A 20,207-nucleotide genomic window follows, 5' to 3' on the forward strand; every position below is an offset into this window, starting at 1 on the left:
AGTCAGGCAGAGAAAAAAGAAAGTGCTCGCTTTGAAGGAAGCGAGCTCGCTTCAGCAGCACATATACTAAAATTGAAACGATACAGAGAAGATTATCATGGCCCCTGTGCAAGGATGACATGCAAATTTGTGAAGCGTTCCTTATTTTTCAGAAAAAGTAGTGGAAGAGTTTAGGCATAAAGAAGACGAAGAATCCCCAGAGGGCCGGGAAGCCAGGAGGAAGGAATTATAGAGACTCCGAGAGAGAAGGACGGATACCCAGTGAGCTACAGAGACCCAGAGAAGGGCCAGTGACCCAGAGGGGGACAGAGATCAGGGAGGTTACAGAGAGCGAGAGAAGAGGGGAGGATGGAGATTCAGGGTGGGTTGGGAGCAGGTATGCGAGTGGAGAGGGACAAAGGCACAGAGTGGGAGCGAGGGGCAGAGCTGGGGCAGTAGTGAAAGGAAGTGGGGCCGAGGGGAGAAAGAATGAGTGGAGGGAAAGATGAGGGGAGAGGAGACGGAGGGGTAGAGGCCAGCGTAGCGGACGCAGGGCCCGCCCCCGTGCACGTGCACACACAGCCCCCCCCCCCCACCACCACACACACACACGCACACGAGGCGCAGGGAGGAGGCGCAGTCGGGAGGCATAGCAGGGTCTTTATTGCGGTGGGGCTGGCAGGCGCTCAGGGCGCGTCCAGCACCAGCAGCTTGTGCATGTATGAGTTCAGCCAGTGGCGGCGCTCGAGGGCGGCCAGCAGCCGCGCACGCTCCCGGAAGGCCGCGTCGTCCGCCAGCGCCAGGCTCCGCCGCGACTGGGGGGTGGCAGGACCCGCCCGAGCCCCGCCGGGGGTGCGGAGTCTGCCGAGAGATGGAAAGAGGCGGTTACCGTGGGTCCCGGCCCGCCGCCCGCCGCCCGCCGCCCGCCGCCCGCCGCCCGCCGCCTGTTCTCCCCGCGGTCTAACTCGAAGCCCTGTGACTGCACCAGCTGCGGAGGGGCTCGGTCTCTGTCGCCCTGTCTCTTGCTCTGTGTGGGCCTTCGGCTCAGTGTTCACCAGGTTCCGAGCCTCCTGAGTACAGAGACCGAGTCTGATACCCCTGTCCGACCCCAGCGCTCGGCGCACGCATGGCACACACCGCAAACCCAATAAACGTTGCTCAAGGAACAAACTCGTTCCTGCTTCGACTCCTTTCAAGTGTCTCAAAGCCTTTCTCAGAATCCTTTTGTATCTCTTTGTTTTGCAGATTACCTACCTGTCAACCTCCCATCTCTGTCCTTTCTGGGTCTCTATTTCCCCTTTCTGAGTCTTTGTTCCCCATTCTCTTTGTGTCTCTTTCCACCTCTCGGAGTCCCCACCCTTCCCTGGGAGACTTGGATGTCCCACTTACCTGAAGACCCCCGCGGGAGGTAGGGCGACTCCTGAGGCCGTGCGGTGGCCCCAGGACACAAGAAGCAGGAGCAGCAGCAGCAGCCGCACCCGGGGGCCCCTGGGTACCTGGCGGGTCTCCATCACCTGTGGAGAGACAAGAAAGAGCTCGGTGATACCGCGTCTGGGCCCAGAAACCAGACCCCATCATCCCACCCACCCACCCCGAAGCCCATTTGCAGGGTGCCCTACCGCGCAGTGGGCTCCCAGCAGCGAGGCTGGCAGCCCCCTTATATCGCCTCCACAGCCCCCGCAGCGGCCAGTGACGCAGACCAGGGGGCCGGGGGCACCGGGTCACCCCCACCCCAGGCTCATTAGGAGCTGCCAGCGGTAATGAGGAGCCGGGGGTGGGGGGCCAGCCGCTGCCTTGGCGGCCACCCACTAATTGGGACCAGGATCTGGGACCTGAGAAGAATCGGGAGGGGGAGAGACAGACAGACAGAGAAGTGGACACAGGGGGTGTGTCAGAGGGATAAAAATAGAGGCCAGCGGAAGGACCATCAGAGCAGGAGCCAGAGACACAGAAAAAGAGACAGGGGAAGGAACAGAGGAGGGACTGATGGGGAGAAGCAGAGACACAAAGAGATGAAGCAACCATGAGAGGGAAGGACAAAGAATGACAGAGAAAAGGAAAGGGAGAAATGGAGCAACAGAGGAAGTAAGGAGAAGAAGGGAAGGAAGAGAGAAAAGAGGGGAAAGGGACCAAGAGAGCAGTTATGAGATGGAGGATCAAGGGGACGGCACTCAGAGAGACAGAAGGAGATGGAAGGACAGCCAGCAGCCTGGGCAGAGATGTCCAGAGCCAAATCCAGGCAGGCAGAGACCAGAGAGACTGAGAGGTGGGAGCCGGGGGTAGGAAAGAGGAGGCAAAGGGGACGTGTGGTGGTGGGAGGTGAAGGCAAGTATAGTGACAAGCAAAATCAGGAAAATCTTAGCGACACTGCACAGAAGGGGAAAAGACAAACAAGGGCCCTGACTACCTGAGGTTGTGTCCAAGCCCTTCTGGGGAGGAATTTGGGGGTGCTGTGAAGATCAGGCCCATCCCTCCAATACTGGCTTTTAAAGAGGGTGTGCTCTTCACGATGGGATGGTAGGCAAAGGTTGGGAAGTCCCAAAAGGCAGCAGCAATCTGGGTCTCTGATTGACAGGACATGGGAACTCCTAGTTCCCCAGAGAGGAGGGGAACAAGGCCTGGGTCTGGGAACCTAGATTCCTGGATCTGAGGGGAGAGGTCTGGGCAGGGGCGGGGAGGGGGGTGTGTCCCAATTCCTGGATATTGAAGTGGGAGGCTATCAGGGACCTGGATGCTTGGTGTGGGTGTAGGAGAGGGCAGAGGGTTGGGGCCCCTGGGTTTGCAGGGAGGAGAGCTTGGTTGGGCCACACCCCTCCACCAGATGATCCAGTCCCTAACTCCCTCCCCCACTCCAGAGACACTATCCTTTATCTCTGGCCCTTTAAGAGCTCAAGCTGTCGCTAGGCTCCCAGGATCCCAAGGGTGGGCATCAGTTGCATCACCTGCGCCCCTGGGACCCTACCTCCTGCCACCCCACCCAGAGCCATTCTGCAGCATTCACCGATCTCTGCATTCAGCTCTGTTCACCTGTTGTTATCTTGGACCCCACTGAGCAGGTAAGAGACCCCAAACCCCAAGTGACCCCATCCCATTTGGGTGTATGCCCACCCCACCTCCACCTAACCACAGACCTAGGTATCCCTGCCCAAGACCAGCCTGAGACCTGGGGATCCCAGCTTCCATCCTCCATAGAGACACGAGTCCTGCCCCAAGCTGTCTCCTGAAGGCTGAGGAATCCAGACCCCTTACACACCTATCTCTGGAGGATAGGAGACTCAAGAGTTCCCAATCTCCTTCTAACTCAGGACCCAAGAGTTCCAGACACCCATTTCCTTTCTCTCCTGTAATCCACAACCCACCCACCCCCAAGCTTTGCTCCCTCAAAATTCTAGGCATCTGAACCTTCAGGCCTCTCCTTTCTAGAGAATTAGGAATTTAGATCCACATTGCCCTCCACCCTCTGGTAACAAGGAGTCTGAACCCCCAGCAGCCTTCTTGACCAGGATCCAGGAGTCTTCCGCCTCCTCAGGTTACAGGCATTTAGGCCCCCTCGTCTCTCAAACCCAGGCGGTCAGGCCCCCCAGTCGTTCCTTCTGACCTCTAATGTAAACAACTGTTGAGTCAAGATATCCCCAGGGCCCTTGAAGAGGAATTGATCCCATGTCCCCTCAGGGGTCTACACACTTCGAAACCAAAGTCAAAGAGATCTGGGGGTTCGGAAATATGTCTTTCTTTCCCAATTTTCCTGGGACCCCCTTTGGGGAAACATAAGGAAATTTACTACGACTTCCAAGAAGCCCTGCGCCTCAGTCTCCCTTAGCTACCGTGGCTTCCACCCCACGGCCTACTGGGGAGTTGCAGGTGGCATCTCCTTTTCCTGGCACCGACCTGGGTGGTGCTAACTGGTCTATCTGGGGACCACTGGGCGTGGCCTCCGGAGTGGGCAGAGGCTTCTCCCGGGTGGCTCTGGCCTTAACCCCTTCCTTCCCGCTCCCCTGCTGCTACAGGTATCACCCAGAGCTATGAAATCCTTCAGACCAATCCTCTTCCTTCTCGTCTTCGTCTTCACCTTGATGGGCTCCAAGGCAGCCCCTTTGGTCTCACTGCCTGCAGGCTCCGACTTCTTGGGGTTAGACCACCCCTCCCAGCCCTACCCTCCGGCTTCTGAAAATTACACCCTCTATGGACCTAACCCAGAATCCCCAGGGGCTGCTTATCCTGAGCCCTCCAAGACACCTCATGTGGTTTCCTCTGAGCCCTCCCCCCTTGCCTTCACTGAGACCCCCAATACTGACCTCCAAGAAACCCCCCACCAAGAGCTTCCTAAGGCCCCCAAACCTAACTCATTCAACACCTCAACACCAGAATCCCTGGACACCTTCCAAATCAACCCCTCCAAAATTATATATCCAGAGCTATCTGACACCCCCAAAGCTGACCTGACTGAACTTCCACACACACAATCCCCTGAGGCCTCTACACTTAATCCCTCTAAAACCTCACATCCAGCATTTTCTGAGACCCCAAACCCTGACCCTACCCAAACTCCACACCAAGAATCCCCAGAGATTTCCAAGGTTAACTCCACAGAAATATCACACACAGAATCCCGTGAGAATCTCAACTTTAATCCCTCTAAAACCTCACACCCAGCATTTTCTGGGACCCCAAAGCCTGACCCTACCCAAACTCCACATCAAGAATTCCCAGAGATTCCCAAACTTAGCTTCCCTGAGATATCACTTGCAGAAACCCCTAAGACCCGAAATTCTAACCCCACCAAAATCTTTGACCTCAAGTCTCTGGAAATCCATGACCCTGACACCCCAAACTCTAAATTCCTCCAGACCCTCCATCCTGACCCTACTGAAACACTCCACCCGGTATCTCATGTAGGCCACAAACCCAACCCCACCGAGATTCCCCAAACAAAATTCCCCACAACCCTCTACCAAGACTCAACAGAGATCCCCACGGCCTCTGACCCTGAAATCTCCACTAGCCTTGCCCCAGAAACTCCTGCACCCTTCAAAGAAGTTACTGCTCTTAATGAGCAATCCCTGAATCCCAAATCAGAAGCGCTTGCAGCCATCCAGCCCACCGCCCTTAAATTGGCCGCCTCACATTCTCCGGGGACAGTTGATCTGAAAGCCCCCCAGGACTCCAGCCCTAAAGGGCCCGACGCCCCTCCTCCCTCAGCCCGGATTGCGGGGCCCCCTGCTCCTCCAGGGCCCACCAATCAGCCGGCCCCAGCCACCCCGCGGGCCCCCCAGCGGCGCAGCCGAGGTGAGAGAGTCAACACTATCATCGTGTTGGAGCGAGTGCAGGAGACCGGTGAGGGGCTGGGGCCACCGGGGCTGCTGGGTCGGAGGGAGGAGGGGCGGACCCGGACTCGTAGGTCTGAGGGAGGAGGGGCCGGGGGCCCAGACTCCTGGGTCTGAGGGAGGAAGGGCCGGGGGTCTGGACCCCTGGGTCTGAGGGAGGAGGAGCCGGGGGTCTGGACTTCTGGGCCTGAGGGAGGAGGGGCTGGGCGCCGGGACTCCCGGATCCGAGGGCGGAGGAGGACGGGATCTGGATTCCTGGGTCTGAGGATGGAGGGGGCTAGGAGGTTACATTGCTCAGTCTCTGGACCTCATTCCTCCAGGCGTGACCCTGGTGGGGCGTCCCCGGGGCGCGGCAGGCGGGGCCCTCTGCCTATTCCTCGCCGGGATCGGGCTGCTCATCGGCATTTTCCTGCTGCTGTGGTGTCTCTACCGCCGGGCGGCTCGACACCGGCCCTTCGCACACCACCGCCTCCCGAACGACGGAGATGAACCGGGTGAGCCACTCCTGCAGCGTCCCGCCCCTTGAGTGCTTGCACGTGTCCTTAATCTGGCTTCTCCTGGCACTTAAGGGCGCCCTACCTAAAAGTACAGGTCCCCATCCAAAGTCAGTAGAAGCCCTGACCCCCAGTTCTCTGGAAACTTCACAAACATCTGTGAAGTTGCGCCCCCAACGCAGAGTGGAGTTGCCCCAGGTTAGGGAACTGCAGGTCGCTACAAGCCCCGCCCCTTCCCCCTCCCGGTGCGCGGCCTGCCCCTCCCCTGCTGCGCGGACGCCACGCCCCCCTCGCTATTTAAGGCCCCTTAAGATTATTCGCTTCCCTGGTGGCTCAGAGGTTAAAGCGTCTGCCTGCAATGTGGGAGACCTGGGTTCGATCCCCGGGGTGGGAAGGTCCCCTGGAGAAGGAAATGGCAACCCACTCCAATATTCTTGCCTGGAGAATCCCATGGACGGAGGAGCCTGGTGGACTACAGTCCACGGGGTCGCAGAGTCGGACACGACTGAGCGACTTAACTTAAGATTATTCGAAAACCCAGTTCCAGTGGAAGCTTGGAGTCTTCGCCCCCGTTTCCTCATCGACCAACGGCTCAGTAGAGGGGACAGGCCCCCAGTCAGCCCGGGGACGACCTCGCTCCTTTGTCCCCATAGTTATTCATTTGGACGCCCCGAAGGAACCCTACGACCTCTACTTTTACGCGCCGGACGCCTGGGTCCCTTCACACATCGCTACCAAGCAGCCACCGCCTACCCCCCCGCTGCCGCCCAAGCTGCCTCCGCCGCCCCGCGGAGGCCGCCCCCAGCGCCTGGAACCGCTCTCCCCTGCCACGCTCCCCAACAACTTCCTGTGAGCCTCTCCAGACCTGCGCCAGACCCAGACGGAGGAAGCACCCAGGGGTCCTGTCCCCGGGGTCAGCTTTGCTACCTAGTAGTCCTCTAGCATAGAGGACACTCAGAAAATGCTTTAGATGTCAGCGGAAAGCACAGTCTGAGACCGAATAAATCGCGTGTTCCCACAGCTGGACAACTCCTCTGGCCTAAGTCCTGGGAGAGGAGGGTGGCTGGGGTCAAGGAGACTGGAGGCCTGGGCTCCTCGGTACGAGGGAGAAGGGGGCTGGAGATTCCCAAGGCCAGTGACGACTGGGTGTGTACACCAAAGCATTTTATTGGGAGAGGGGCAGGGCAGGATTTACAATCACAGAGACAGACACAAAGACACAACCCTGCCCCGGGGAAAAACGCCCCTTTTCCCCAGCCCCATTCCCTTTCCTGGGATTCTGTGACTTCTCCTATACATATGTTCCCCCAAATTCTAAGCCGAAATAGGGGAGTCTGAGAGGGGAAGGATCCCAGATTTGGAGTCATTTAGCCCCTGAGGGACGCAATAAATGGCCACTGAGAAAATGAGGGCAGTTCAAAACCACCCAGGAGAATAAAGTGCAAGGACTTGGGGGGAAGGGGAGCATCTTGAAACCACCATGGGGAAGTTCAATGGCGGTGGTTTCAAACCGTTGAGTTGATGGACTTGAGCAGCCGCTCTTCTTAGACCTGAAAATCGTGTCAGAAAAAGTGCATGGGGGTGAAGAGAGGCATATTGTTAAAACTGCCATTTTGGTTGTTTCCCTAGGCAATGTGCTAAGCTGGGAGGTTTTGGGGAAATTTGGTGCTGCAGCGGAGTCTGCTGGTGGGGGAGGGATGAAGAGTTTGGGGGGGGGTGCTTGAAACTGCCATTTCCCCTCAGAAACGCTGGTGAGAATCAATCCCTAGAATGGCAGGGATGGGTGATTAGTTAAACCAACTTGGAAAAAGCAGAATACAGTTGGGAGAGAATTGAAACTTCTAGAGGAAGACCTTGAATTTTTTGAAAGAGGAGGGGGGTTGAGTAATCTCAGGGGTTAGCCTGAGAGTCCCAGGGGTTCAAGGGAAGGGGGAGGTGCCCAAAACCACAAGAGCGAGGAAGAGTCTGAATTGTCCATTCAAATAAAGCCCTGAAAGGAGAGATTTGAAACCACTGAGGCAGAAAAAAGTGGAGAAGGGAACCTTTACGGGAATTTGGGTATCCTTGAAACTGCCAGTCTGCAGCTTCACTACCCCTGAGAGGCAAATAGGATGGGAAGAGATCTGACAGCACTGGGAACAAGGGAGAGTGCTTCTTAGGCCTGACCAAGGACAGAGAGACTGGGGTTTCTTGACACTGTCACTCAGGCCGGAGATGTGAGGAACGGAGGTCCTAGAAACTGCCATCCAGTGGGAGGCACGTGGTCAGTAGTCCCGGACAGGGGGTGGGGGTCTTGGGGGTTGAACTGTGCTGTGTGTAGCCCCATAGGATGGAGGGGGAGCAGGGGGTGCCCCGGGGGGCTCAGCCTCATCCTCCATCTCGCTTTCGTCGCTGCCAGCCAGCTGGTCGTGACCAACGAAGCCACATTTCTCTTCGCTCATCTCCTCAGGCTCCGCCCACGGCTGCTTCTCTCCTGAAGCGAAGACCCCGTAGAAGATGACGCCCCCATAGTGCACCAGGGAGGCAATGAGGAACACATACTGCCACTCCTCTCGAGTCTGCAGGGGGGACACCCGGGAGGGTGAAGTCAGAGGACAGAGGGACAGGAGGGAGGGGGCGGGGCTATGGGAAGGGGCGTGGTCGAGGAAGGGGCGGGGTTAGGGAGGGGCGGGGCTAGGGGCGGGCCTTTTCTCTGGAAAAGGAGCCGGAGATCCAGAGAGGTGACGTATGTCAGGAAGGTACTGGACACTGATTTGGAGGGCAAGTGGGTCAGGGCCCAGGCACGGACCTTGTGCTTAGTCATGGCACCCACGATGATGGGGCACACCATGCCGGACAACGTGCCCACGCCGTTGGAGATGCCCATGAGGATGCTGGCATAGCGCGGGGCGATGTCCAGGTGGTTCACGTTGAACCCTGGCAAAGGCGAGCCCGGGAGGCGTCACAACCGATTCCCACGCCAGTGACTCCTCCCCCAGCCTAGCCTCCCCGGACCTCCCGGCCGCTCCGCTTTTTCCCGTCCGCCTTTCGCGAGGCTGCGAGGTGCTCTACCAGAGCCAGGAAGTTCCCCACAGGGCTGACCAGAGTCCCCCACCCCCAAGCTGCAGATCGCCGGGTCTCACCGGAGATGGCGAAGCCGCTGAAGCCCACGGCGAGGACTAGGAAGGAGATGGCCACGCCCTTGGAGTGCGAGTAGCCGACCACCAACAGCAGTGTGGCTTCCATGCCAAAGCCTACGGAGGACCGCCCCCTCTGAGCGCAGTCCGCCCCGCCCCGCCTCTCCGGACCCACTCCCGGCTCCCAGCCTCCCCCAGTTTGACCCAGTCCTGCCACTTCCACGCCTGTCCCTGGCTTTGTCCTCCATCCTGCCCGCGCCGGCCCTAACCAAGCCCTCAATTCTCCAGTGCCTGGCCCTTGACCACGTGCACAGGCTTCGCTGCTCCAGCTGGGACCTCAATGGCCTCACCCCTTGACTAGACCACGCCCTGAAGACCGAGGGTCTAGGCCCCACCCCGGCACCTTCACGGTTTCCCTTTCAGTCCCCATTCATTACACCCAGACCTTTGTCTCCCCGGATGCCCCTCTTCATCACCCAGGTCCCATCCTACTCTGGCCAGCCTCGTATAGGCCCGGTCCTCCCAGAACCAACGTGGTCTCGCCTTTGCTTCACCTGGGCAGCCACACCCCCTTGCCCTTCTACAGACACTGCCCCAGAGGCTGCCACCTGAGATCCTGTTCCTGCCAGACCTGGTCTTGCTCCCGCTCCGCCTTTTTGGACACGCTCCCCATGGACACGCCCTCTGACCCCGCCCCATCCTCCATGGTCCAGCCCCCTAGATCCGCCCAGCCGTGCTCTGCCCATCCCAGCCTGGTCCCAGTTCCAGGCCCCGCCCCACTCACCTCCGCAGTTCATCAACTTGCGCACGTTGGTGGTGGACATGATGCGGCGGCTCCTCAGGAAGTCGGCGATCTGGCCTCCAATGGGCACGATGATGGTCATCACCAGGTGAGGCAACGCTGACACCAGGCCCACCTGCGCCAGCGGACGTACAGGGAGGCGCGGCTCAGCGGCCTCCTGCCTGGGGGTCTCACCACGGCTTCCTGCCTGCCCCCTTTCCAACCCCTTGGGATCCAGGTTCCTCTCCTTCCCGGGCTCACCCTCCCGCCGCGCCCGCAGCCTCCCCTTCCCGGCCCAACCTTGCTGATCTCGAAGCCGAACACTTCTTCGAAGTAGGCAGGCTGGGAGATAAGAAGCAGGTAGAAAGTCCAACTACGACAGAAGTTGGCCACGATAATGGCGTAGACTGGCATGGACGTGAAGAAGCGCCTCCAGGGTGTGTTAAACTTCTGTGGTGGGCGAGAGGAGGGAAGGGCTGCTAAGACTGAGAACAGGGTTGGGCGCTCTCCGAGTCCCTTCAGGGATTCCACGATAGTCCCGCAGAGACCCCGATTTCCCTGTCTCACTAAAGCCGCCAAGGAGGAACGCTAACATCCTAGCCTCAGTGTTCCTCAGGCTGGCGGGTGTCCAGACCGTACGATAACCTTCAGAGAGTCATAAATGTGGACCCAAGAGTCTCCTTCCACCCAATTATGCCCCCTAATTCGAGCCTCACCCACCCTGAGGTCTGAGCAAACCCCCACATTCTAATCCGCCTCTGCAGGTTTAACCACGCCCTTCAGTGGTTCCGCCCACCTCGCCACCTAGCCCTGCTCTCAGCACCTGCTAACCCCCTCCTCCCTGGGCTTTAATCACGCCCCCTAGGTTCTAGCGCCATCCAACTGGCGATCCCATCGTCTCCTCTAAATGTCTATGGAAATGTCTACGTAGATCTACCAAGATCCACACGCAGTGCGGGTTCAAAGCCCCTCTTCCTCCCGTCTCCCTGCCTTGATAGCTCTCCTCTCCCCACCGCGCCCCCGCCCCCCAGGCTTGGGCCCGGACCGTGAGGGGATTCATGAGCTTGGCGCTCTCGCCGATGGCGTCCTCGATGTACTTGCGCTCCTCCTCCGAAATGCTAGGGTGCAGCGCCGGGGACTCATAGGAGACGAGTAGCCAGAACAGGTACCAGAAGATCCCGAAGCTGCCTGGTGGGGGGAGGGGGTCAGGAGGAGGATGGAAGCGAGGTGACGACCGGCCTCGCTCTGCCCCAGCGCCACCCGGACCCAGGCGTCCGGGCCCCTCACCGTAGACGTAGAATACAGAGCTCCATCCTGAGTACTGCACCAGGACTCCGGCGAGAGGCATCGCGACCACCGCCCCAGCATAGGACCCTAACGGGGAGGGTGCAGGATGGAGAAGAGCGCATCTTTCCTCAAATGCAGTAGTGCGGATTCCCAGTCCCCACCTTTCTGGGATACAGAAGTACCGGCCACTGCCCCTCCTCCCTCAGACACGTCGGTCTGGGTCACCAGCCCTCTCTTCTCTAAGATCCGGGAGTTCAAGCCCGCAACCCCCTCTTCCCTCCACCGAAGAGTCTAGACTCCAGCCCACCCCCCCACCCCAGCCCCAGACCCACGAGTCTGGATCCCTGCCCCTTCTTCTCACCGCAAAAGGCTGTCGTCGCCAGGCGACTCCGCTCTAAGGGCGGGGCCCATTTGCTCCAGATCCCATGGCAGGCGGGGTACGTGACCCCCTAGGGAAGAGAAAACCAAAGTCAACGAGAAAAGGTGGAGTCGGAATGGCAACGAGGTCATAGGGGGCGGAGCTTTACCTCTACCAACCCCTGCAGTATCCTCACGAAGATGACACAGCCATAGTGGACACGGGCAGCCGAGGGGATCAGCATGTTTAGAGTGGAGGTAGCCACAATAGCAAAGCCGAAAACCCTGATAGGAAAAGTTTGTGTTCCAAGAAGAGTCCAGCTATCCTGCCATACCTAGGACTCTGCCCTTTCCTCCTTCAGCAGGCCAGGTCCCGCGCCCCCAGAACCCCAGGTCCCACCTTCTATGAGACTCCCCGCTTCCACAATACAAAGCCCAGCTTTCTCTAGGGCCTTGGCTCCAAACCCAGGCTCTTCCCATTTTCCCGGAGTCAATCCCCAAATGCAAGGTCACAGCCTCTAACTCCACCCACACACCTGTAGTTTCTGCCCACTTTGAGACATCCCCCCCGCCCCCCTCATACCTGTTGGCTGCGAATTTTTGGCAGATAAATCCTCCAGGAATCTGGGTGACAATGTAGCCCCAGAAAAAGGAGCCGTGTATGAGGCCAACAGTCTCTGGATCCCAGTTGAACTGAGCTTTCTGTGGGCCAAAAGGCACATCAAACCAGCACCCCTGCCCCAGTCGCTCTGCTTCTCCACCAATCAGCACCCGCAGACAATCCCTCGGCCAATCAGCAACAAGGATCCCCTCTCGCCTTCAAAACACCTGCCAATCAGAGCTCGGGCCATCTACCCCAACTTTGCTCCTCCATGTTGCTATGGCCGCACTACCTTAGCAACAGAGCCTGTTGCTGCCTAGAGGCCTAGCTCTGTCTGCTTGCCTGCCTCAGGGTCCCTTCTCGGAATGCATAGGAGCCCATATATGCGGTGGGATTCTTCCTCAACTTCTAACCGACGTACAAACCGTTTGCTGATTGGATGGGTTCTAGGAAGAGACAAGAAGTAGCCAAAGGGTTGGGCGTGATCGGAAAGGAGCAGGGGCAGGTAGGCCACAGCCCAAATCAGCAATTTTTTTGGAGGCAGGGGCATGGCCTATATGGAAATTAAAACAGAAAGTCTGAGATGAAGCGGGGCTTTAGGTTAATGTCCAGAGCAGATGGAGAAGGGATGTAAACAGCGGTGGAACTTCCAAAAAGCCAGAATCCAAATTTACAGCAGGGCTTTCCCTAGCAGTCCAGTGGTTAAGATTCCCCCTTCAAATACAGGGTTCGATCCCTGGTCTGGGAGCTCAGATCCCACATGCCTTATGGCCAAAAAAACAAAACATAAAACAGAAGCAATGCTGTAATAAATTCAATAAAGACTTTAAGAATGTTCCACATAAAAAAAAAAATCTTTAAAAAAAATTTTCACGGTGGAGGGACTTCCCTGGTGGTCAAGTGGTTAGGATTCCCTGCTTCCACTGCAAGGGGTGCGGGTTAGATCCCTGCTTGAGAAAGTTCCGCAAGCCGCAAGGTAAGGCAACAACAACAACAAAAAATTCACGGTGGAGCCTGAGTTGGCCCGGGAGTAAGACTCAACGCTGGAACAGGTGCAGGAGACGCAGGCGGAGCAAAGTTGCTAGGATGCCCAAAATGAAACAGGAGCAGCCATATCATAGGGAAACAAATGCTTGGTAGAGTCTACACTTCGAAATCAGAGAGGTGAAACAAATAGGAGAGGGGCTTCATTTAGATAAAGGCAGAACTCAGGAAGGGAGAGCCCTGAGGTGAAGTGGAGCTGAGGTTGTGTGGTAAGTGCAAGTGCGAGTGGGTTGCCATGCCAGTCTCCAGGGGATCTTCCCCACCCAGGAATTGAACCCACATCTCTTATGTCTTCTGCATTCCAGGCGGGTTCTTTACCGCTAGCGCCACCTGGTTAGGGCCCAGGGTGGGACAGGGCAAAAAGCGGGTCTACTCAGGCCGGGACGTGGAAGGGGCGTGGTCTGGACCTCGTGTAGGCGAGTGTGACGTCATCAGAGGACCCCGGCAGGATTTTCCCCAGCCTCAGGCAGCTCCCGCCCCGGGGTACCTGCATCACCACGTGGCCCCCGCGGTGGGTCGTGCTGTTGTTGACCATGGAGACGATGGCCACGCCCAGGTTGCAGCGGATGCCAAAGCTAATGCAGAAGCCCAGACCGCTCATGATGGCGATAATGTAGCGGCGAGGGAGGCCAAAGCAGGTGCAATCCACGACCGGCGGGTCCCGGGTCTGCGTCGTGACCGGGCGCCCATCTGCACTCAGCTCCAGAGTCTCGGCACCTTCTTGCCGCTTCTCCAGAAGACTGCGACGAGGCAGCAAGGATCAGATTCAGACGTCCGGGCCCCCAGCCCCCTCCTCCCCATGACACGATTTGGGGCAAAACTTCTTGCTTTTCAAGACCAGGGATTCTAAGCCCACAACCCCTCTTTCCCCAAGAGTCCAGCCCCTAACTTCCTTCTCCCTCCAGGGTCCAGGAATCTGGACCCCTGGTCTCCATCTCCCTCAGACCAGGAATTCCCACGCGCCCCCAGTCCCTTCCTTCCTCAGACTCGAGTATGGAACTCCCCAGTTCCCTTCTCCACTAGCCTTGTCACCTCTTATTTTAGACCCAGGCTCCCCTTGTAATCCAAAACCCTGTGCCCCCAGCCCCCACCCCCAAGGCCCAGAGACTCTCTCCAGCCCCATCTTCCAGATATGAGTGTATTTGAGGAAGCAAAAGGCGCTAAGGAGATGCCTCAGCAAAGGTGTCAAAAGAACAGATGCTTCTCAGCCACATCTGCTATATATACCGCACCCCCTCCCCTGCCCCGGGGCCTGCCCTGCCCGGCTTCCAGGCCCAGGTGTGGGGCTGACATCCAGCTGACTCCATTCAGACACTGGAAGCCCACTCCCAGGGATGGGGTGGGGGGGAGAGGTCCAGGGCACTGGAATCCAGCAGCCCAGCTGGACATATCTGGGGAAACTTGAGTTCAGGCTGTCAGCCTAGGGGGTGGGGAGGAGGAGTGGCGGGCGGTGTCCTGGCAAGGGACAGATGGCCCTGGTAGGGGGATTGGCTCAGTCCCCAGCGTGACTCTCGCCCCCGCCTGTTCTGGATCCAGGATTGAATCTGTGATGACGGATAGGGTACTTGGAGGGCCACCTCCATTCCAGAGAGAGGCTGCTGGGAGAAAGAGGTGCCCTGAGACAGACGTGGAAAAATTCAAAAGGAGGATGTCAGAAATGGGGGGGGGGGGGGAGCAGTGGAAAACAGACTGAGAGAAAGAGGGTCAGAGACACAGGAGGGAGAGAGACTCAGAGAGAAGGGAACAGATACCCAGAGAGGGAGAAACAGACAACTAATCTGAAAGAGACTGGGGCAGAGACCCTGAGAAAAGATGGGGGGGTGGTGTGCAGGGGGTAGGACAGAGACCCTGAGAAGGAAAGGGGCTGAAACCTAGTGAGGGACACAAAGACAAGTGGGGACAGAAACCCAGGAGAGAGAATGCAGAGACAGAGACCCAGAATGCTGAGAGAAAGATGGAACGACAAGGAGCCTGAGGAGAGACAGGCTGGGGATATGATTTGTGAGGTGTGGCTCCTCTCCGAGGCCGGTAGGCAGCCAGGGGATCGGGCTGGATCCAGGAAGGGGCTAGAACAGATGGAGGCGAGGGAGACTGGGACGGGGGAGGAAAGAACAGACAGACGGTCTGGGAGGAGGCGGGTGGAAGAGATGGGAACACAGCAACCCTCCCCATCCTGGAACTTAAGGAAGTGGGGGAGGGGGTTAAGAAAGTGGGGAGACTGGGGGAATGGACAGAAACTAGAGGGACAAGAAATAAGACCCTGGGCAGGGGACAATGAGCCAGAGAGTGGGGAACAGAAGCCCCCCAGAATGAATAGTGCACGGTTGTAGGGACCGGCCCTCCCATCAGAACAGGTCGGCCAATGAGATTAAACTTTGACCCAGGTTGCCCTGGCATGCTGTTGAAGGGATTGCAGCCCCTGAAATTTGATATTCATTGTTAATATGAGGACATAGATCTCGGATCAAGGTTTTCTAAACCAAGGAACGCAGTCTCAGTATTCTGTATCTGTAAAATGGGGGCATGAGTAGAACGTGAGGTGACAAAGAGGGAACTTCAAGGTGACATTATCATTTCAAGGGAACTAGAGATGCAGAGGTGAAGGTGGCCCCAATGCTTCATGGAGTGTAAGAATAGATTACTTTGCTCTCTCAGGATGCCTGGAACTCAGGATTAGGGACTCGGTGATGAGGAAAGGCAGCTATTAGGGAGCAGGTAGGGCACTTTCCTGCTGGTTCAGACAGTAAAGAATCTTCCTGTAATGCGGGAGACCTGGGTTAGCTCCCTGGGTCAGGAAAATCCCCTGGGGAAAGTAAGGGCTACCCACTTCAGTATTCTTGCCTGGAGAATTCCATGGACAGAGGAGCCTGACAGGCTACAACCCATGGGGTTGCAGAGTCGGACACGACTGAGCAACTAATCCTTCCAATTTCTTTCAACTAAAATGAAGATGGTGTCTCAACCTCCATCTCTGGGTCTCTGCCTATGCTTCTCGGAGATTCTCCGCCCCCCCTACTCCCCCCTCCCCAATCTCTGTCCTCTTTTGTCCCTTTGGTTCTCCCTTACCCTCCCATTGTACAACCGAGAAAACTGAGGCTCAGAAAACAGAAGCAGCATGTCCAAAGTCACACACAAGCAGCAGTGGGACCTGATCACTTCCTGGCCCTCCGCATCACCCCGCCCCAGGCCTGGCTCTCAAAAAGGAGGCATATTGGCTCCTGTTTCCTGCTGTATTCCCTTTCCCCCCTTGTCCTTGTCCCAAGTCGCCCTGGGTTGCTGTGTGTTTCCTGATCTGCGGGAGTTCTCCACCCACTCTAGCAGCACTCATCTCGAGGAAATCTGCAGCCCCCACCCCAGACTTGGGCGGGAAACTGACCTGGGTTCAAAAGATGCCATGTGTACTCAGCTACTGACTTCCCCCCTTTTCCCAATGTGCTTCAGTTTCCCCAGCTTCATCTAGAGGATTAAAAGGAGTCCGCTGGGGGCACTTCCCCCTCTCAGCAATCACCAAAGTGGACCCCAGGATTCAGATGTGATTGTTCTGGACTCAGACTCCTTAGTGACTGTCCTGGTGGGAACCCTGAACTCTGGGGTCTCTAGGGGCTCCCAAGGGAGCTGAGAGAGGTGACGATCAGGCAGAGTCAGAGAGAAACCCAGACACAGGAGAAGCAGAGACTGAGGAAGAAAGAGAGCCTGAGAAACACATTCCTCCTGCCTCCATCCCCCTTCCCAACCCCCTCCTCCAGCATGTCTCTCTCCCTCTCCTGACTTCACGCTGATGTATTTTGAGAAACTCGTGAAAGGAGGTGAGAAAAAGGGTGGGGAGGGGCTGGAAGATTGGGAAAAAGAAAGGGTGAGGTTATCTCAGCTCCTCCACCCCCTCCCCAACACTGCGCCATCCTCCTGCCCCCCTCCCTTCTGTCCAGCTTTATTCCTATCTCTCAGGTTACTAAAGGGTGGGGTAAGTTTGGAGCGCAGAGGTAATCTGCAGCAAGCAGGACGAGTGTTAGACTTAGACTTGCGTGGTCTAGTGAGCTGCACTGAAGATCAATTAAAGATAGGGTCAGGGCTGTGGGCCACGGGGACCCCAGGGTCTGAGGGAATGGCAGCCGGGGCATGGTGCTGATGAGGCCCCAACTCCTCCCCGCACTGTGGCCAGATATTTTTAGGCTTCTCCGCAGCTGAGTAATTTCTCTGACTTGGAGCCAGGGCTGGGGTTGGGGGTGAGAGACTCAGGAGAGGTGTAACAGACTGCTCTGGGGACACCCAGGTCATTGGGGTCATCTCCTTGACTGGGAGGAAGTCCCTCTCAGCCCTAGTCTATACCCTTTGGAAAGTTCATCCTACCCCAGGAACCTAATGTTTGGCCTGCAACTCCCTTCTCCGTCAGAGACCCAGGATACCCTGACTTCTTCCTCCCAGCTTAGCTCTCCTCAAGGACAAGGACCAATGGACCTCAATCCGATTTAGCTTCAGATTAAACTCTCTGAGAGATGGCAACTAACAAATACACAAAGATGGAGAGATCTGGGATGAGATAGTAAAAAAACCAGAGGGCCAGAGTTCCTAAAGGAGAGTGTCAGAAACCCTAGGGCAGAGAGTTGGGGGACAGAGACTCAGAGAAAGAGACAAAGACCCAGAGAGAGGGTTGTAGAGATCTAGTGAGAGCAACAGAGCGGGACGGGGACTCAGAGATAAAAGGAAATAGAGACTTAGAGAGAGTGGACAGAGATCTGGAGAGAGGAGGCAGAGAGAGTACAGGTGAAGGGAGACCCAGAAGACGGCGAGGGAATCAGAGATCCAAAAGAGGGGGATATATATTTATAATCCCAGAGAAAAGGGCAGAGAGCCTAGGGATGGGGTGGGGCGCAGAAAAATGATGGATGAGACCGGACCGTCGGAGACTGAGGGAGAAAACTGGACAGATGGGTGGCCCCCCCACGCATGGGTACCGCCTGTCCAGCTGTCCATCTGCGCCCAGGTGGGAATGAGCGTCCTCCTCGGACCCTCGCGTTCTTCCACGCCCAGGACCCCCACCACGCTCACCGGTGTAGCTTCCCAAGGGCGCGACCCGCTAGCTTCCGAAACTCCTCCTGGCGGAACTCCATGGTGGCCGCCCCTGCTGCCGGACCCCCCCGCCGATTCCCCCCGCCCGCGGGCCCGGGCGGCCGCGTCCGGGTACCCGGGGTCCGCCCCGGCCCGGCCGGCCCCGCAGCTCCGCTCGGGGGGAAGGAGGCTGCGAGTGCGGGCTTTCTGGGGGCTGTCACCGGACTCAGCGTCGGGGGCGGGGTGGGGCGGGACGAGGTCCCGCCCACCTTCTACACCCCGCCCCTTGTTATTCTAGTCCCGCCCACCTTCCCCTGCCATTCATCCAGGTTCTTGCCTCGCCCAAGACCATGCCTCTGGCTTTTGAACTCGTCTGGGTTGCATCGCTCCCAAATCAGCCCCTTCCCGGAGTTACTTCTCCCTCACCCATTCCCCACCAGCTCCTTCTATCCCAGATTTTCTCTCCTCCAGAGTTCTTTCCTGAGATTTGCTCCCGCCACTTGTTTCCCCTAATTTCGTGTTCGCATAGAGGAAGATGACTTCCTCTAAATAGCCTCCTGCGTTTTGTCCTCCCATCCTACTTCTCCGAATTTCTGTGCCCTCCAGTTCCTCATCCTGCCCAGGCACGCCATCCCCAACCTGCTACATCCTCAGTTCCAACTTTCTCATTCAGAAGGTTCTTTTCTCATTCAGGGAATTCCTTCTCCCTTCATAGATTCCAATCCCCATTTCGATCCACCCATTGTCCCCTCTAGTTCTTCCCTAGCCACCTGTTTCCATCTTTCCCCTTTCGGATTTCATGTCCCTCCAGTTCTGTTTCCCCTCTTGGCCCACCACCCCTTCCAGTTCTTTTCCGATTTCCTTCCCTCTGGATTCATCTCTCCAGAGTTATACTCCCCCTACCCTCGTTGCTGGTCATTATTCCCTCCCTAGCCTCGGATCTATCCCTGCCCTTTTAGTTCTCTCATCCTGAGTTCTGTCCCCACCCCTTGAGTGTGTCTCCTAGCATATTTCTTTACCCCTGAGTTCTGTCCCCTCCCCTGGGATCTATTCCTGCTTTGAATTTTGCCCACACCCTCTGGAACCCGATCCAGGTATACATCCGTGAGTACTTTCCCGGCCCATGAGTTCTATCCCCTCCCTCTGGGATCTGTCTCCGCCCCCTGGGATCTGTCCCCGCCCTCTGAATTCTTATTGCACCCCTGAATTCCAGCCCTGCCTCTCTGGAGTTGAACCTCGACTGTCCTCGGCCATCTCCAGCCCGCAGGCAGGTCCTGCTCCGCTCCTTTCGCCGCCAGCCCCTTTACCCGACGCCGAGTCCACCTCCAGATCCAGCCCCCAGGAAGGTGCTCCTTTCCCCATCGCCTCCCTGCGTCGGGCCAAAAATGCATTTGGGATTAAAATTTCATGATGTGGCACAGGTCCGCGAGGGAGTGGAAGGGAGCAGTCAGCGCGGCGGGCGGGCGCCAAGGACGGGACGCAGCCTCTCGCCTCTAGCTTTGTCTCGCTGGGTCTTTGGGTGTCACAGTTTTGCCTGTGTTTGAAAAAACCTCGAATTCTTAGGGAGGAGAGGCTGGGGTCTGGGACTCCTGGGTTCGAGGGAGGAGGGAGCCGGGAGCTCGGACTCCAGAGTCTGGGGGAGGAAAAACCCGCGGAGCCTTCCGCACGCGCCACCCTGCGGCGGCAGAATCCCCGGTCTGGGTGTGGAGGCGGCGGCAGCGGCTCTGAGCCAGGTGTGAAGGTGGAGCAGATGGTGAAGAGGAGGGAGTGGGAGGGGAGCCCGCCGCAGCCAGATCCCGAGCCTTCGCCGGAACCATCACCATGGAGACCGCGGAAGGCACAGAGGACCCAGCCCCACATTTTCGGGACCCGGGAATGAGTTCTTCAGCCGCCCACGGAGGGTTCCTGTGCAAACTACAAGTCCCAGCGGCCGCTGGACTTCACCGTTTGCTTCTGAATGACCGCATACTCAGAGGGCTGCTGGGAGTTGTAGTTCTTTGAGACAATGGACTGAAGTTGCGTTGCGCCCTCTGTTGGACACGGAGCCCAAATTCGCTCCTACTGAACGTCATTCCCAAACCCATTCCACTTTCTTACCACCCAGTTCATTCATTTCCAGCCACACTGGCCACCTGGCTGTTCTTTCAACATCTACCGCCGAGGCTCCTTCATTTTATC

General features: G+C 57.5%; 3 protein-coding genes and 1 non-coding gene across 4 annotated transcripts; 2 read left to right on the top strand and 2 right to left on the bottom strand.

Moving 5' to 3' along the window:
* The first annotated feature begins 42 nt into the window (after positions 1-42).
* Positions 43-149, top strand: LOC136162065 (U6 spliceosomal RNA). The gene has a single exon (XR_010661915.1). It is a non-coding gene; the product is annotated as a U6 spliceosomal RNA (small nuclear RNA).
* A 442-nt stretch (positions 150-591) lies between these two features.
* On the bottom strand, positions 592-1,490 carry PTH2 (parathyroid hormone 2). The gene is made up of 2 exons (XM_065920718.1): positions 1,369-1,490; positions 592-840 (listed from the first exon to the last, which is right to left on the bottom strand). The coding sequence occupies exons 1-2, from the start codon at positions 1,488-1,490 to the stop codon at positions 666-668; spliced, it is 297 nt and encodes a 98-aa protein (XP_065776790.1). The 3' UTR covers positions 592-665.
* A 2,511-nt stretch (positions 1,491-4,001) lies between these two features.
* GFY (golgi associated olfactory signaling regulator) lies at positions 4,002-6,650 on the top strand. Its single transcript, XM_065920720.1, has 4 exons — positions 4,002-4,590; positions 4,729-5,313; positions 5,624-5,797; positions 6,451-6,650. The coding sequence occupies exons 1-4, from the start codon at positions 4,002-4,004 to the stop codon at positions 6,648-6,650; spliced, it is 1,548 nt and encodes a 515-aa protein (XP_065776792.1).
* A 1,411-nt stretch (positions 6,651-8,061) lies between these two features.
* SLC17A7 (solute carrier family 17 member 7) lies at positions 8,062-18,093 on the bottom strand. The gene is made up of 12 exons (XM_065920721.1): positions 18,030-18,093; positions 13,471-13,723; positions 11,922-12,040; positions 11,509-11,623; positions 11,343-11,430; positions 10,982-11,068; positions 10,740-10,882; positions 9,995-10,144; positions 9,698-9,830; positions 8,920-9,030; positions 8,586-8,713; positions 8,062-8,355 (listed from the first exon to the last, which is right to left on the bottom strand). The coding sequence occupies exons 1-12, from the start codon at positions 18,089-18,091 to the stop codon at positions 8,062-8,064; spliced, it is 1,683 nt and encodes a 560-aa protein (XP_065776793.1). The 5' UTR covers positions 18,092-18,093.
* Positions 18,094-20,207: the final 2,114 nt, after the last annotated feature.

This window comes from Muntiacus reevesi, chromosome 2 (assembly GCF_963930625.1).
Source record: "Muntiacus reevesi chromosome 2, mMunRee1.1, whole genome shotgun sequence".
NCBI classification, from domain to species: Eukaryota; Metazoa; Chordata; class Mammalia; order Artiodactyla; family Cervidae; genus Muntiacus; species Muntiacus reevesi.